This window comes from Cygnus atratus, chromosome 15 (genome assembly GCF_013377495.2).
Source record: "Cygnus atratus isolate AKBS03 ecotype Queensland, Australia chromosome 15, CAtr_DNAZoo_HiC_assembly, whole genome shotgun sequence".
In the NCBI taxonomy this organism is placed as follows: domain Eukaryota; kingdom Metazoa; phylum Chordata; class Aves; order Anseriformes; family Anatidae; genus Cygnus; species Cygnus atratus.
Window position 1 is genome coordinate 17,365,635 of NC_066376.1, and position 15,011 is coordinate 17,380,645.

At 38.1% G+C, this 15,011-nt stretch overlaps 1 protein-coding gene across 8 annotated transcripts in view; it reads left to right on the forward strand.

Annotated features, from left to right (window-relative positions):
- The window catches only part of CLEC16A (C-type lectin domain containing 16A), an 88,025-nt gene extending 73,878 nt beyond the window's left edge, over positions 1-14,147 (forward strand). For 2 of the 8 annotated variants that reach the window (XM_035548955.2, XM_035548954.1), the window contains exons 23-24: positions 3,396-3,515; positions 7,578-14,147. In XM_035548955.2, coding sequence (XP_035404848.1) covers positions 3,396-3,515; positions 7,578-7,918 — 461 coding nt within the window. In that variant the 3' untranslated portion in view covers positions 7,919-14,147. Of the gene's footprint in view, positions 1-3,391; positions 3,520-6,271; positions 6,326-7,577 lie in introns of all 8 variants that reach the window. The other 6 variants (XR_004778989.2, XR_007708862.1, XM_050713753.1 and 3 more) reach the window with 6 other exon arrangements.
- Positions 14,148-15,011: the final 864 nt, after the last annotated feature.

The following is a 15,011-nucleotide window of genomic DNA, read 5'->3' on the forward strand; positions in this document are numbered from 1 at the left end:
CCTACATTGTGGCTTCATCATGAAGCATGTTCAAAATGCCACGTCATTCAGGAAAACAGTCTTTGGTGTTTTTTTGGCACAGGACCTGGGGACATTGATAGATGCTTTAGGAAATCTAGTTGTGATGATACAGTTCTGTGCCGTATCACTGTGGGGGTAGGTAGTAACCTTCAGCAAGGGCAGTGGAAATGAATGTGAGAATGTGCTTCAGCTACTTTAATGCCAAGTCAACAACTCTTGTTAACCTGATGCAGGGATGAATTTTGAGCTAAGCTTCTGGATTCTTCAAAACTGTTCTGTTCATCTGAACTGAACTGCTAATGTAGTTGCAGCCAATACTGAACAAGTAATGTTTTAAACAGTTAACAGCTGAGTAGCTGACAGTGCCTCCAGGTCCTTAGTACAGACTAGAGAGGATGCTGAAATCCCCGAGGCTCTGGTGCAGGGTGTTGGGGATGGGGGACAGGGCAGGGGGATGTCTCTAACCCATGTAGGTGCTTTGACACTTTTTGCTGATCTTAAGTATCAAAGCATTTGATGCTGATTCTGGTCTATTCCTGAGAATTGTTTCTGCATTAACTAATTTGACCAGTTTATTGCAAACTTGTAATGAATATTCTCCCTTCTGTAGTATTCATATGTGGTTGTGGTCTATACTGTAACCTGCTGCCAGGAGCACAACCATGAAAGGGGGAATCTGGTTGGTTTGTCCAGACGACTGTTCTGCAGGCTTGTGCCTGAACAGATGTATGCTGCTGAAAAATAAGTGACAGTGTCTTGATATCAGCACTTACTGACCATTCAGCTGAGTTACTGAAATGATTGTTGATATTTGTCTACTTTGGTGTGAAACTAGGCGACTTTTCCCCTAACCTGTTCTAATCTGACTTACTCTGCTGTGAAGTAGTAGAGGAGGCTTGCATGGAGGTCCTTCCCAACCTAACGATTCTGTGATTCTTTTTCTTTTTAAGAAATCTTTAAGAAATCTAAAAATTCTTTTTAATTTAATTCTGTGATTCTTAATATAAAGTGACAAAAAACATTGTCAGCTCCTTCAAGGAGAAAGAAAGAAGTAGCTGATTAACAGCAAGCAGTTACCAAGATTTGTTTTATGCCCCGAGGTAGCACTTGAATGCTGCCACCATCTGTCACGTAAGAGTCCCTTCTCATTTCCCATTCCATTCTAAACATGCACATGAATACAGGTGTGTTCCCTATTCCTTCTGCCTTCCCTCCTCCCATGTTTCTTCTAGCAGCTAAGTAGGTTGCTGACTGTGAAGAACATGCTAGATTTCTCAAGAACTTCAGTGAAGAAGGCCAGCTAACAAAAAAGGAGAGATGGATATGTGAATGTCATGGAAACTACCTCAACTATCTTCCTTAAGGACAACGTCTTAAACCATGACAGCTGCTTCTGCTGTAAACTTGTAATTACTACTACTGTCCTAAGCTGCTGTCTGTTGACAGTTTTAGGTTGTTCAACGTTTGATATATTTGAGATGGTACTTATAATCTTCACAGAGGTAATCCAGGGAATAAGATTTGGAGCATGACAGAGTGACTTTACATAAAACAGTGATAGATAAGAACAAAATAAAGACAAGTTGCATGTTTGTTAGTTGAGGAAAAGTTTTAAAATAGTATATATTGAACAGTAAAAGAGCTTTTGAAAATGTATCATTGGAAAAAAAAATTGTTTTGTAAAAACATTTTCCTTGCTATCACTCCGACCTGCTCCAAGCAATATCACACTGTCTTAATGCGAGAACGGAGTGTAACTGAACTTACATAGAACCACTTGGCTGAGCATGTTTCATTTGCTATAAGAGAACAATAGGTGCATCAACTGCTTTGTCACAAGTAAAATAAACTTTTATAATTCCTGAATCCTACCTAGTAACTGCCACAATATTTTGCGGCATAGAAATTTTAAAGCCTGACAGCTCCTGCATATCTGGCAGTTAAACTTAGCCCTTTGCAAGTTCTCTGTTCCTTAAAATAGAAAAAGGAGAAGCCATCCCTTAAAGAAAGGAGAGTCTCTAGCAAGATAGAAAAAGTACTGCCAGATTTTGCAAATGCTGCTATCCTGTTATGTGTTTTTTGTTGTATTTACAGTCTCTTTTTAATGAACACATCCATTCGAAATGTTGCTGTGCCTAGGGTAGAACTGTTCTCTTGCTAGACAGACTTTAATCTATAAGTTTCTAAGCTTAGGATACGGTCTTGTCTTGGCTGCACTTGCTGGAACCATGCACTTCTGGAAAGTGCTTATTTTTATATAAGCCAAGGATTAAGATAAAGAAGCTGTTACTGTAAGTTAGCAGTCTTCCAGAGTTATATATATGTAATGTCATCCATGATTTATTTCATCACTTTTTGAGTTGCCTAAAGCTTTAAAATGCAATTGGCTTCTATACTTAAGAAAATGTTTACACAGGAGCAATGGATATTGAGGACTTCAGAAAGCATTGATCTCCTATGTCACTTATCCCATATTTCACGCTTTTGGCAGATATTAATGGTAAATGGTCTAAAATAAGCAAAAAGAGCTGTCCCCTGTTGCAGAGAATAAGTTGGATACCAGTCTGTAAAATAAAACGTGTATTCCAAAGAGAGAATGCTTAAGAATGGAGAGCTTGTGAGAACAGTGCCTGCCATCTTACTGAAACCATCACAATTTCCTCTGTGATCAGTAATGTAAATGTGGTGTGATCTGTTCTCCACTGGGAGTAATTATCTAATTAGCTGAGGAAGTACTTTTGTTCCTAGAAAGTTTCTTTCTCTGAAACTTTCTACACACCAAGCATCATCATCTTAACTGCTGTTATCTTTTAAAGTGCTGCATTTGGCTTTGTTATAATCCAAGTATAATACTTCACTTTCACATCTTAGAATAGTAGTGCTGAGTGGTCTGAAGTAGTCACCTGCTCAGGAGAGCACCTCATGTAATGTATTGCCAGTCGGAGTCAGAATAATACTCTATCACCAGAATGTGCAATGGAGAGGTTTTCCCAAGGTTTTTAGAGGATGTGAGTAGATCGTAATGCAAATGCATACCAGTCCTGTCTCACTGTAAGTGCTGTCAGAATTGCCAGATGTAGTCCAAACCATATTATGTACATTTCTAGATAGGTAAGCAAAAAATAACTTCACTTAAGCTCACTTGTTTCTAAATAAATAAATAAGTTAATTCTTCCAGCTGCTGAAGTACTTCCCAAACTTAAAAAGACTCAGGTGTCAAATTGTATGCAAGATACCAGCAGTTATGAATGTGTCCTTGTCACTTACTCTTGTTGCTACTCTAACATTTATCCTTTGTCTTCATGCCAGTTTCCCTTCCTTGTTTCATTGTTAAAACCTTGGTATGATATATTGCTGTGTTTTCCTCTAGTAAGGTCTGGCAGGAAAGGACGACGGCGGGTGTTTAGTCTGTCGGAGGCTGACAGTCACGGTGGACACTGGGTTTAGGTCTTCAAGCAGCAGCTGCAACCGAAACTCACGCAATATCAAATCAGGCAGGTTCCTCCCTAAGATTTGAAAAGCCCGTAACAGTTAATAGAGCATACTTGGTTTCCATGCTTGCAGCAGTGACAGCGAGGTAGGAAACTGAAGAAAAGCATCATAAATGTTTGACTATACTGGTTTTGGGGAGAATTGTGCAGCAATAATTAGCTGTTTCTGAAAGTCCTACCTACAGTTTCTCCCATATTTCTTGACTGTTTTGCCAAAGACTGAAATTCTGCTTACTACCAAATGATCTATCAAGCCTCCAGCTTCAAAGCAGCTATGTCTTCATCTGCACAGGGGCAGCTATGGCTGTAGTGGAATTTAGCAAGCACAGGCTTCAGAATGGACGGTAATGCAGGTAATGCAGGCAGCAGGAAATCTGTTTATAGCTCAGGTAAAATGAAGAAGCATTCAGCGTAAGACTGTCCTTGGACTGTGATGATAGAAGCTAGTTTTTTTCTATCATCACATTTGGGCAGATGGCTTTATGGACTGTTTAATTGTCTGCCTGAAAAAGTGGGGGGGGGGGGGGAGCAGATACAGAAAGGATGGAAATAGACCTCATACTAGATTCTCACTTACATAACCTGTGTTAACTTGAATCTAATTTATATTTTTCACCACCATGGCATAAGCATTTTTTATTCTGTTAATACTATGTAAACATCCTTTCTCATTTTTAGACTTTATTTTGTGTCTTTTCCGTTAGTGTGCTGTTACTTATATTTTTATCCTTTCACAGTATATTACTGTACAGTTTAAGACATTTTTCTGTAGACTGTATTCATTCTTACCTCTTTCTGTTCTTTTCTCTCTTCTTTCCCTAATGGCCATCATAACGTAAGTTAATATAACAGAAGTGGAGCGATTTTCTTCTATAATGTTACCAAGGTTATTTTTACAGGAGTGCTGGGAAAAAAAAAAAAAGGAAGGTTGCTGAGCCCACCACAACCAAAGATAGCTGGTAATATCCAGTGTCTTGCAAGACGATGCCCTGTTTTTTAACCTTGTTTGGTACTTAAATTCCGTATCTGGCTTTTTTTTTTTGTGCCAGAACATTCCTGCTTAAATGCATGTGAGTTGCGGAGAGGTAAATAGAAATATTTTTTCCCATGTTTGATGATAACTCCTTGATATTTAAGAGTAAAGTATGTCTTAGTGATTAGTGAAAATGACGATTATTTTTGTTCCTTCTATCCAAAGTGAAATTTGAATGGAACCAAGTGTTAGGAGTCTGAGTTTTTTTTTTTTGAAAGCTCCTTAATATTTTTATGTCCAGTATAGATAGAAGTTCCAAATAATGGGTAAGGAACTTAATCTCCTAGTATATTGGATGTCTTGAAACTTTTTTGAATCAATAGCTTGGTAACTATCCAGATTTTAGAGACAGACGTTCTTATAATAAGCCCTTCTTGAGCTTTTTTTCCAGCTAGGGTACACCTTCTTTCCAATTGTTTATCCCAGTTTCAAAGACTCTAAGAATTCAGGTCATACATAAATATGTATTTGTCTATTTGGATCCTTTGCTGAATTGTCTGAGTTCAAAAGGCTTTCAAATTTTGAGCCTCAAAGGTTTCCTTACTGGTAATCATTGCTCTGAAACGTTGTATTCAGTTAACTGGGAGGTGTTGTACATGAAAACTTTCTACATCAAGAAGGTGCTCTTTTTTTTTTTTAATACCTCTTTATTTTCCAAATTATCATTCTAAGATGCTAGATCTCTGTACTCCATTTAGTTTCCTTCAACTATAGTCTGATCACTTATTTCTTTCTATCATCATATCCAAAAGATATGGGAGATAACTCATATAGCACAAGCTTATAGCTCCAGTTTCAAGCTAAGAATATGCCTGAAGTGCCCATTGATCCCTGAGAGTCTGGTCACAAAGATGCAAGTGCCACTCTCACAGTCCAGAATTGCTAATATATTGTAAAACAGTAGCAAGAGCTGTTGACCTTGTCCAGAATGTTTTTTTTTTTTCCTCTTGTTGTATATTGATATTTGCTTTCTGCCCCTGCAAGGACTAAGTGTCAGTTGGCTACTCCCTGGTCATTTTGGCAGTAACGCTGTGCTGGGTTACAGCATATCTGTCCCTGTTGCCGTTTAATGAGCAGCAGAAGGGAAGTTCTGACAGCAACTAATGGAATATTGAAAGTAGGGGAGAGAGAGAGACTGCTATCAATAATAAATAAAACAGAAAAAATAGCATAGAGCTCTGCTTTTGTATTTTCTATTTATAAAATACTGTAGCTGAAATACTAGATGCTCAGTTTGTTCTGCTTTTACATTTTCTGATATGTTTTTATCTTTTTTTCTGAATGCATTTTCAGACTTTTAAATATAAACTTTGTCAACTCCAGATATTTTTTTATGGAGTCATTTTTCAAATATTTCTGTTTTCTTTGTTGTATTGAGAAGGGAGCCACTTTAGCAGTCATTTAGATCCTACATGGAAGGATTTGGGACAGTATATCATATCAGAAGAACATGCATGTCTGTCAGGATTTCAGTGAATGAAAGTTATGAGGAAATCATTCTCCCAAAAGGAAGGGCTTCTCAGTGCAAGCCTTGCATCACATTCCTGTTATCAATCACCACAATTTCACTAAAACTTCTTGATAGCCCAAAAAAAACCCCTGTAGTTACTTTGAATTTGTTCGTATTTTCAAAAATAACTAGTGATGTCCTTTTTATTTAAAGAGGTGGGTTTTTTGTTTGTTTTTTTGTTGTTTTTTTACAATCTAAGTTTCCTTTTCCTTAAAGGGAGAAGCTTTAGCTACAGATTCAGCAAAAAATGAAATCAAGTGATTTTCTGAAGTGAGAATACATCTTTGTTTGGGGTTATCTTACCAGAAAGGTTTAAAAACAAAATCACAAGTGTCTCTCGCTGTTATCTTACTGATACCTTACTGATACCCATTCCATTCTAAGCTCTGTTTTTCTTTTCTTCCTTATATTCATGTGCTTTTTTGTTTGTTTGTTTTACAGGAGTAATTGGAATCATATTGTAACAGAAATATTCTAAGGTCCTTGTGGATTAAAAAACAGAATCTAGTTCTTAGCTTCTGTATTCACTACATTGCCTTGTAGACTTTTCTGCAGATGCCTGTACACTTGAACACATGCTGATTTTTAACAAGAGCTCTAAATGCCTTGAAGCTGGATACCTGTTAACTTGAATGGCATCTATTACTCTAGCCTGAAAAGAAAAAAAATAGTGTGGGCATACTTGCTCATATGAGGTGGTACCCCCTGATCCTTTATGTTTATTATCCATCTGAGCCAAATAAGCAGTTCTCTTGCTAGTTACAAGGATTTTAAGGAAAAAAATGGCAATACAAGTAGCTGTTAATGTTTTTTTCACTGTATGGGAAGGGCTAGCAGCATATCGGGTTTCTGTGATATGCAACGTCTTATTGCCAGTTTTATCCATGTTGTATGCTCCATACTTATGAGCACAGAATTTCATAAAACAAAAGCCTGTGTAAAAACAGGTTTATTTTGCAGCACCTTTCAGTTACAGTATGCACATAATTCTCCTTCCTGTTCTTACATAGTTCTACTTTCTATGGCTAAGATGTCACTTCAGTCTGAATGCGGAGAATGGAACGAGAGAATGACTTCCAAATCTTTGTAAGAATAGGTCTCCTCTTGGGAAAATTAGTTATACAGGGCTTCTTTTCTATTTCTGAAGAGCTGCCTGGTATGGAGTGGTTATTTATTTTAGTCTATACTAAATTCTGGGGAGGCTTTCTTATTCTTCTTATTCTTCTTCCTCTCTATTTCATTTCTCTAGGAATATTTTTGATAGTGCTGTATATTGCAGTATTATAGATGTAGATTTTCTGGTTCCTAACGTGAACAGTTTATTGCTGGCATTTTATGTTATGCCATCATAATATTTACGTGTCATTTCTAATTACTAAAAAGTAAATTTAAATATGGTGCTTCATAGAACTGTTTTCCACCCAAGTATTCTTAAATATTCATAAGCATAGTACACTGGTTTAATGAGCAGTGTCTATACTAAGTGGAATATTGATTGTTTCTTGATGTTTTCTTTCAATAGATGACCCTTCAGCTCCAGAGCAGCCTCACATGACCATTCCTGGTCTGATGATGATGTCTGACGAAACTCTTTCAGCTGTCTCAAAGTCTAGCAAGAATGTTGTAAAAAACAGTGACATAGAAACAGCAAACCTGTCCCCTAGCCTGATTCCTGCACAGCAGCCCACGATATCGTTAATATCAGATGATAATACAGATGCACTAAGTGTAGAGTCACTTACACTGGTCCCACCGGTTGATCCACACAGTATTCGTACATTCACCTGCATTCCTCAGCTGCCTTTGCCATCTGAAATTGAAGTTGGAACGGTAAAAGAGACAGAGGAAGAGTGTTGTGACTAAAGGCAACCTGCAGACTGTGATAAACAGTGAACCAAATTCTTGTTTGGGAGCGCAGATACTTCTTGAAGCATCAGAGGCTATGGTCTGCAAGAAGAGGCCCACTGGTGAAGCATGTGGGCAACTTTTAGGACAAGCATCAAAAGTTTGGCATATTTAAACTGGAGAAAAAAACTTCAAATCTGGACTGCGTATCTCCACGCCCATTTCTGATATACAAGAACGTGAATGTACTTCAGATCACCTACTTTATTATAAAAATAAAGCTCCAGCTGCAGTAACTAAATTAATTGTAAAAGGTCTACAGTATTATGGCAAAGTGAAGAAAATTTTGGATACCTGGTTCAGGATGTTGTATCGCTACTTCTTTGAAACTGGAGACATACCCCCTGACAAGGAAAAAAATATATATACTATAGTACAGACATACCACTTCCATTTGATTCATGAATGTTTTTTTAATCCTGATCTCTTTCAGCTTTTGTAGGCCTGTATGATACCAGCAGGCTTGGCCCCTTTAAGTGTTGTATTCATAGGTCTCCAAACTTCAATATTGTGTTTTCCACGTGTAATATTTTTTCAAGGTTTGATTCAAAGCAAGATACATCTCAAAGCTTTTTTTTTAAGGTAAAACTCTGAAATTTAATATGACAGCTGCTTATGCAGATTAATGTAAGGGATTTTTGAGACTTTTTCAGTCTTTGCTTAACCAGCTACAGAGGGATGGGAAATATTTTAAGAGATTGCTATAGCTTGTTTTTTCACTGCTGACAGTCAAATTGCTACACCTCTGAGGAGTGATATCTTCTCTACTGAAGGACAACTAGAAGCAGACAGAAGCAGTTATACTCTAAAGAGGCTTGTGTTGTTGTTGGTTTTTTTTGTTGGCAGGCGGGTTTTTTCATATTCCTGTAGGAAGTAGGTCCCCACATCTAACCAGTCATTCCTTTGCAAGTCTGAAAATGAAAAGGAAATTTTTTTCCCGTCTGGGAGATTATCCCTGTTAAATGAAGTTACAACATAAAAGTGATTCTGAGTTTATACTTGCCTTACCAAATTTGCCTCCTAGATCCTGATTCTGAGTTGACAGTAAGTAGAAGAAAATTGTGGAGTGAAGTTTGGAGTGCTCTGCTGACTTTTTATGGAATTTAAAGTGAATGGAGTTCAAGCTTTCTGATCAATTTCTGTGTGTGTTCATTTAAGCTAGCAGTAAGATGAGCAGTGTTTCATTATTGGTCTGCACATAACATTGAATGCTCTCTGGCTCTCAGAGATTGAAGTCTGCTATTTACTTTACTTTGGATTTCAGTCATCAGTGCAATCTTTTTCCTGGTTGTCTTTGCGAATATTGATTTCATATCAAATAGGTGAATCTGAATTTTTTTACCTACTTTTCAGTCCTACCGTATTTCTTCCTTGCTGTCAGATGGAATACTTGAATTGATTTTAAATATTGCATTTATATGAGATTGAATAATCCACAGGTATCACTTTGCTTGTTTTTCCCTCTTTTCCTTTGTGTAATGATTTAATCTTTGTAAAACATGGATATAGCATGGCTGCTATTGAAAGCCAGCATTTTTTCTTCCGTTATCAGCTTTTGCATGCAGCTTTGTTCATTTCTGGTTTTCTGTGGCTTCTGCTTCATCTCAATTGAATTAACCACTATTCTGACCATTCCAGAATGGCTCAAACTATAAAATGAAATCTGAGAGCTAGGTGTCTTTAGCACTGTTAAGGGTGTGGGATGAGAATTCGGCCTTGCTGGATTAAGAGGCCACTATTAATTTTTTTCATGTGCTTGGGGTAAGTTTTCACTGGAGTCACTGTTGTGGCTAATGTACACATACCTGAACAAGCTGAGACATCAGTAGCAATTTGGGCAGAAGGACCACATAAATATGTTTTACTAGCTTAACTTATTGCAGTCTAGACTTTCTCTAGCATGTTGCTGCAGTGCTGCGTAGCCACAGTAATAGTCTAAAGATCATTATAAAAAATGATTCCTTGCTTAATTTGAAAGCATTTTATGTTAGTTGTTAACCTTAACTCTTCACCTAGATTACAGAAAATGCCACTGTGCAGGCCGAGTTCCCTTAAATAGAATTAATTTTAGACAGAAAAGCCTTGATCTATCTTTATCTAATGTAAAATTCAGTTCTAGCAAAATTAGGAGTGTGCACAAAGCGGCTTTTTAACGGGCATGCATAATCTCACCCTTGAGCCGTGCTGCACAAGAAAGGGGATGTAGGGAAAGAAAGCCGACTGTTTTTCATTGCCTTGGAGTGGCTTTTAAGTCCCATGACTGGTTGTCTACAAAGAGCTTCACAGGAAGCAACTGAGATGCTGTTAGTAGGAAAATATTAAGGCATATGTGTATTATACAATTTATATTCTCCATGCTGCATTAGGAGACTTAATAATGTAAAAGTTCGGGAGTTGCTGAAATATGTCATCTGACAATCTTATCTCTGCAAGTATGGTGTTAGTGATCTACAATTCCTCGAAGAGTATCATATCTGTCTGTCTCTTATCAGAAAAACTCGAGGGCTGTTTCCTTATCCCCCTTTCACTGTAAAAAGGAAACTCAACCAACAAAGCATTAGCACATCAGCCACAAATACGATTTCTTTTCTAAACAAAAGTCAATTTGAGTCAGTGTAGCATCCTTCTTGTTAACCAAACCCAAATACCAAGTTGCAGCTGAGAACAGCAGCTAAATGACCATTCAGAAGGCTCACTAATTCAGTGCAATGCTGCAGAGAGAAGGGAGGGAAACGAGAATCGCTCTGAAATAAATTCACTAATGGTCCAGAGCAAAATGCTGGAGTTCTGTGCGATGAATTTGCAGTGTGTTTGTAGAGGCTATGCCTTACCTTCAGCCATACTCTATTGCATAAAACAGTTCTGTTATTCCCTTCTTTTGAGGAGATGCACCAAATACACCAGGGCGTACTGAATGTTACTTTATTATTTTGTGCTCTGTCTCATTTTATTAAATTTTACCAAGATACTACTCGTTTAACAGAGCTATGTGTTGCTGTCACTGTCAGGTGTCTGCCTCTTGCAGGTCCCCTTTCTGTTTATCATCCCGTGGACTGCACTGGATGAGACTCGAGCTTTTTCCTTGCGAAGGGCGCAGGGGCTGTCTGTTTGGCAATCTGGTAAAGAGTGGAAAGGAAGCATTAGTGGCCAGCTCTAACATCCGCCTTGCTAGTGAGTAATGTTTGCTGTGCAAAACTTGTGTGCAAGAATTGGCTTTTGCAGAAATCCTTTTGTACAGGAAGAAACCAAACATTTATCTTCCTGCACTATTTTTTATGAGCTATGTGGATTAAGAAATTCACTAGAAATGTGGTCATATGTATACTAATACTGGAGACTGTTTCATGTGAACTCGTGAATTATACTGTAAAGACTGACCTCGTTTGTACCCTTTGCAGCTAATTCATGATAAACTAAAGGTCTGAATTCTGTTCCTTAAATTAAGCTGGGCTTAAAATATAAAATTACACCTGTTAAAGCGAAACCTCAGTGTTCTTTGCTTTACAACACAGCTGGAATTTTCCTTGAAGTCACTTGAAGAAAAAATGTTAATGTCTTCCAGAATTGATTTGCTGTCTTGAAATGCTCTTGCTAAAGTACAGGCACGTGGCATTTAAAGACTTTTATCGCTTCTCCAGAATTTAAAACTCAAAGCTCATCACTATTCAGAGTTTAAGTCAATGTCCTACAAATTTAGGTCAGTCATACAAGCTCTTTGCCCCCATAGCAACAGAATACAGGGGGAAATAATGTTTTCTTCTGGGGATTTGAAGTATTCTTGTTGGCAAAATTTTAAAATTGATGGTTAAAGTAGTTTACAGCGAAATCAACAATCCTTAGGATTGAAGTTACTGAGAATTTTTTCTTACTTTGCAGTAAGATGCCAGTAGCTAGAATTGCCACGCGTGCAGCAAGAGGCCATGGCTGGTTACCATAACTGAGCTAGGAGTTCAAAAACTGCCTGGCAACTCAGTGTCATCCTACTGGTAGGAAATGGACTTACTTTTCCTCGTGAAGTAAACGAAATGTAAAACTGTATGCTTGAAGACATGGGTAAGCTATCAGCCAACCAGGTCAAACTGTGTAAGTGTGAAGCCACTCCATGGCACGTAGCGCTTCAGTCACAGGGTGTCTGTGCTCGTGTAATCTGTCGCTCTTTTCTGCACAGGTGTTACAGGTAAACGCACCATAGCCTAATGAATAGTTTTGCTGATGTGTATGTCCTACTCTTCCAAGAAAAAAATCTTGCTAAGTATTCATACGTTGTCTTCACTAAGCAGCTGAAGTTAAATGGGGAGTCGCTTTTAGAACAGCATTGCACAGGCAGCTGTCAGCTAGGAAATTTAGTCTTTTGGTCCTACGGATGAATCAGAGATTTGGGAAGAGACAGCCAATCAGGGCATCAATGGGATTTGGGCGTTTTGCCTCAAAAGTGGTTAAGTCTCCTTACTAAGTTTCCTACTCATTTTCAGACAACCAAATCGTAGGTATTTAAATGTGTTTTGGAAGTTCAGAGCTCTTCAGAGCTCTTCTTGAAAGAGCCTTTGGGTACGTCACTGTTTACCTATCTCTGGCTTGCTTTGGGGTGTCGTTCACCTGGCCACTGCACTTTGAGGGGTTTTCCTGCGCTCACCTGCTCTGCTCTGTTGTTTCCCAGTGTTTGTTTGCAGCATGAATCCCAAACGTGTACCAACCCTCACTGTCTCCTGCAAAGCAGATGGTGATCCGGGCAGGGCGTGCTGGGTGGGGGCATGCAGGAGGTGAGCAGGGGGAAATGCTCGGGGGGGTTCTGCTGTTCAGGGTTATTTGAGCAGCAAGAGGTATGGGAGATGCAGGTCTGGACTGAGTCTCAAACAGAAGGTTCTTTCATACGGAAAAATATTTTTATATTACATTTGTACAGAATTTTCCCTATTTTGATCTCTCCAGATTTTTAAGGATCTGCACATTGCTTAAACTTGATTTGTTTTGCAAGATGATTTAAAACGTATTTTAGGTTTGCTAATGTATTTAAAAATGTAAAGCTAAGTTTTGCATGTCTAATAAATGTGCACTGTGGCGGTATCTGTTTATTGTTTTGCTAACTAGAATTTATTAATTCTTAATGAATATGAAAAACTTGTCATTGTTGTGACTGTCTCAGCCTCAATGAATGTGTGGAGTGTGTTTTTTTAAAAAGGTAACTAAAAAGGGCTTAAGAAGCAAGCAACTAAGAATCCTTGTTGATGACACAAAGTTCAGGCTAGTACATAGTGTTCCCAGGATTCTTCTAAAAGCATAAGATACATAAGACTTTTTTCATCTTTTTTTCTGTTACTTTGGTTATGGGTACCCACACTAATGTAAAGCGAGCTTAAGACACGATAATGGCCATCTGATACTTAAGTCTCTATGAGATGAGAGTCTGAGTTTTTGTGTATTTAAGACTAACCGTGGCAGGAATAGTTACAATAAACATGAAGCTAATTTTGAAAAGGATTGAGAATAGCTTCAAGCTTGCCAATTCCTTAGAATTTCTAGGAGCTTTGGTTTGCCCAGTGATAGCACCAAGAATAGACGCAACAACTCCAGGGGACCTGCTGGAAGCATTTTAAGCTTTAACTTCAAGCATCTCCATTTGTGAATGTATGTTGATACTTTGTTGCAAACTTTTTACTTCATTTTGAGCTGGTTTGCTGGTTTTGATTATTTTAAGTGCAAAGGGAAATGTATTTTTCTAGAATAAATGCATCTGGGCTTTGAATACTACGTAAAGCATTTAATGAATATGAAGGTCTTTCCTCTTATGAAATATATTTCAAAAATGTCTGAAATGTATTTCATTAAAAAAAAAAGTCCTGAATGTGCACCTACATTTAAAAGGAAAAAAGCCCAAACATGGGGTGAATTGAATTCTGAAATGTCTTTTCTACAGGCAATAAGTATTAATTATTTAACGTAAGTTATGTTAGAAATCTGGAGTAAATGTGACAATATATTATGTTAATTTAAAGAAAAATGTAAATAAGTGGGAAGGGAGTGAAATTAGAAAGCACTGTTGTATGTCTCTGAAATCCAGATTTATATAGCTGAGTTTGTATTTGTTGGCGTTAATCATATGTCATGGCTATGGAAAACCTGGGCAAGAATGAACAATAAACCTTTCTTTGTAAATGGAACTTGGCAATAAAAATGGTGTTACTGAGAACTTCCTTCCCCTTTGTGTTGTGTCACTGGGTTTGATGTGCAAGGACATCCAATAACAGTGAAATGCCCAATTTGCAGAAGTGTACTCTTAAGAAGAATGGTGCATGTGAGTGTTAGGCATTCTAATCTTTAAGCTGAAAACTGAAATAGCCAAGGCGTTTCTGCATTGTGTATGCAGGAAAGGCAGCATGTGAGGGAGAGCAGAAAAGAAGCCTGTAAAGGTGATGGAAAGTAGATGAGACCAAGCATTAAGAGTGGCTGGGCAACATCTAAAGTGGTTGTGAACCACTTGGAAAGTGCCCCTTTGCCTGTCATGTGTGATTTCTTCCACAAATACATCCTCACACCCTCTTTCTCTGGTGCATGTTGCCAGTTCCGTACATGGATCAAATCCAACGGAGTTATTAGTTGGGTTCTTGTTAATTAGACTCTCTGTCTATGGGAATTAATTACAGTCAATGTATGTTCCTTGTGAAATGTTATTTCTCAAACTAGGCATCAGTCCAAAAGCTTTCTTGGGAAGAAATTAAGTCACGTACCATGAAATAAGCAAGGGAGGTATTGTAGACAGGAGACAATACTGCGATTTCCTGTAAGTTGCAAATATTAAACTATGGTGCACGGGGGAAAAAAGGCTCAAATCTGCTCCTGGCAGTTGATCTCTCTACATTGTGCCACTAGCTCTGCTTTGAGGATACCAGCTTTTGGATTCATGGCCTCCCTTCCGCTTGAAACTGTTTTGTGCTTCCTGTATCCTTCTGATACCTCAGGACTTTTGCAGCCTTTTGTCTTGTAACGCTTCCTCTGTTTCTGTACAAGATCTGTTTAGATTTGGACGTTGAGTCAGGTTTAGCATCTCGCCCTG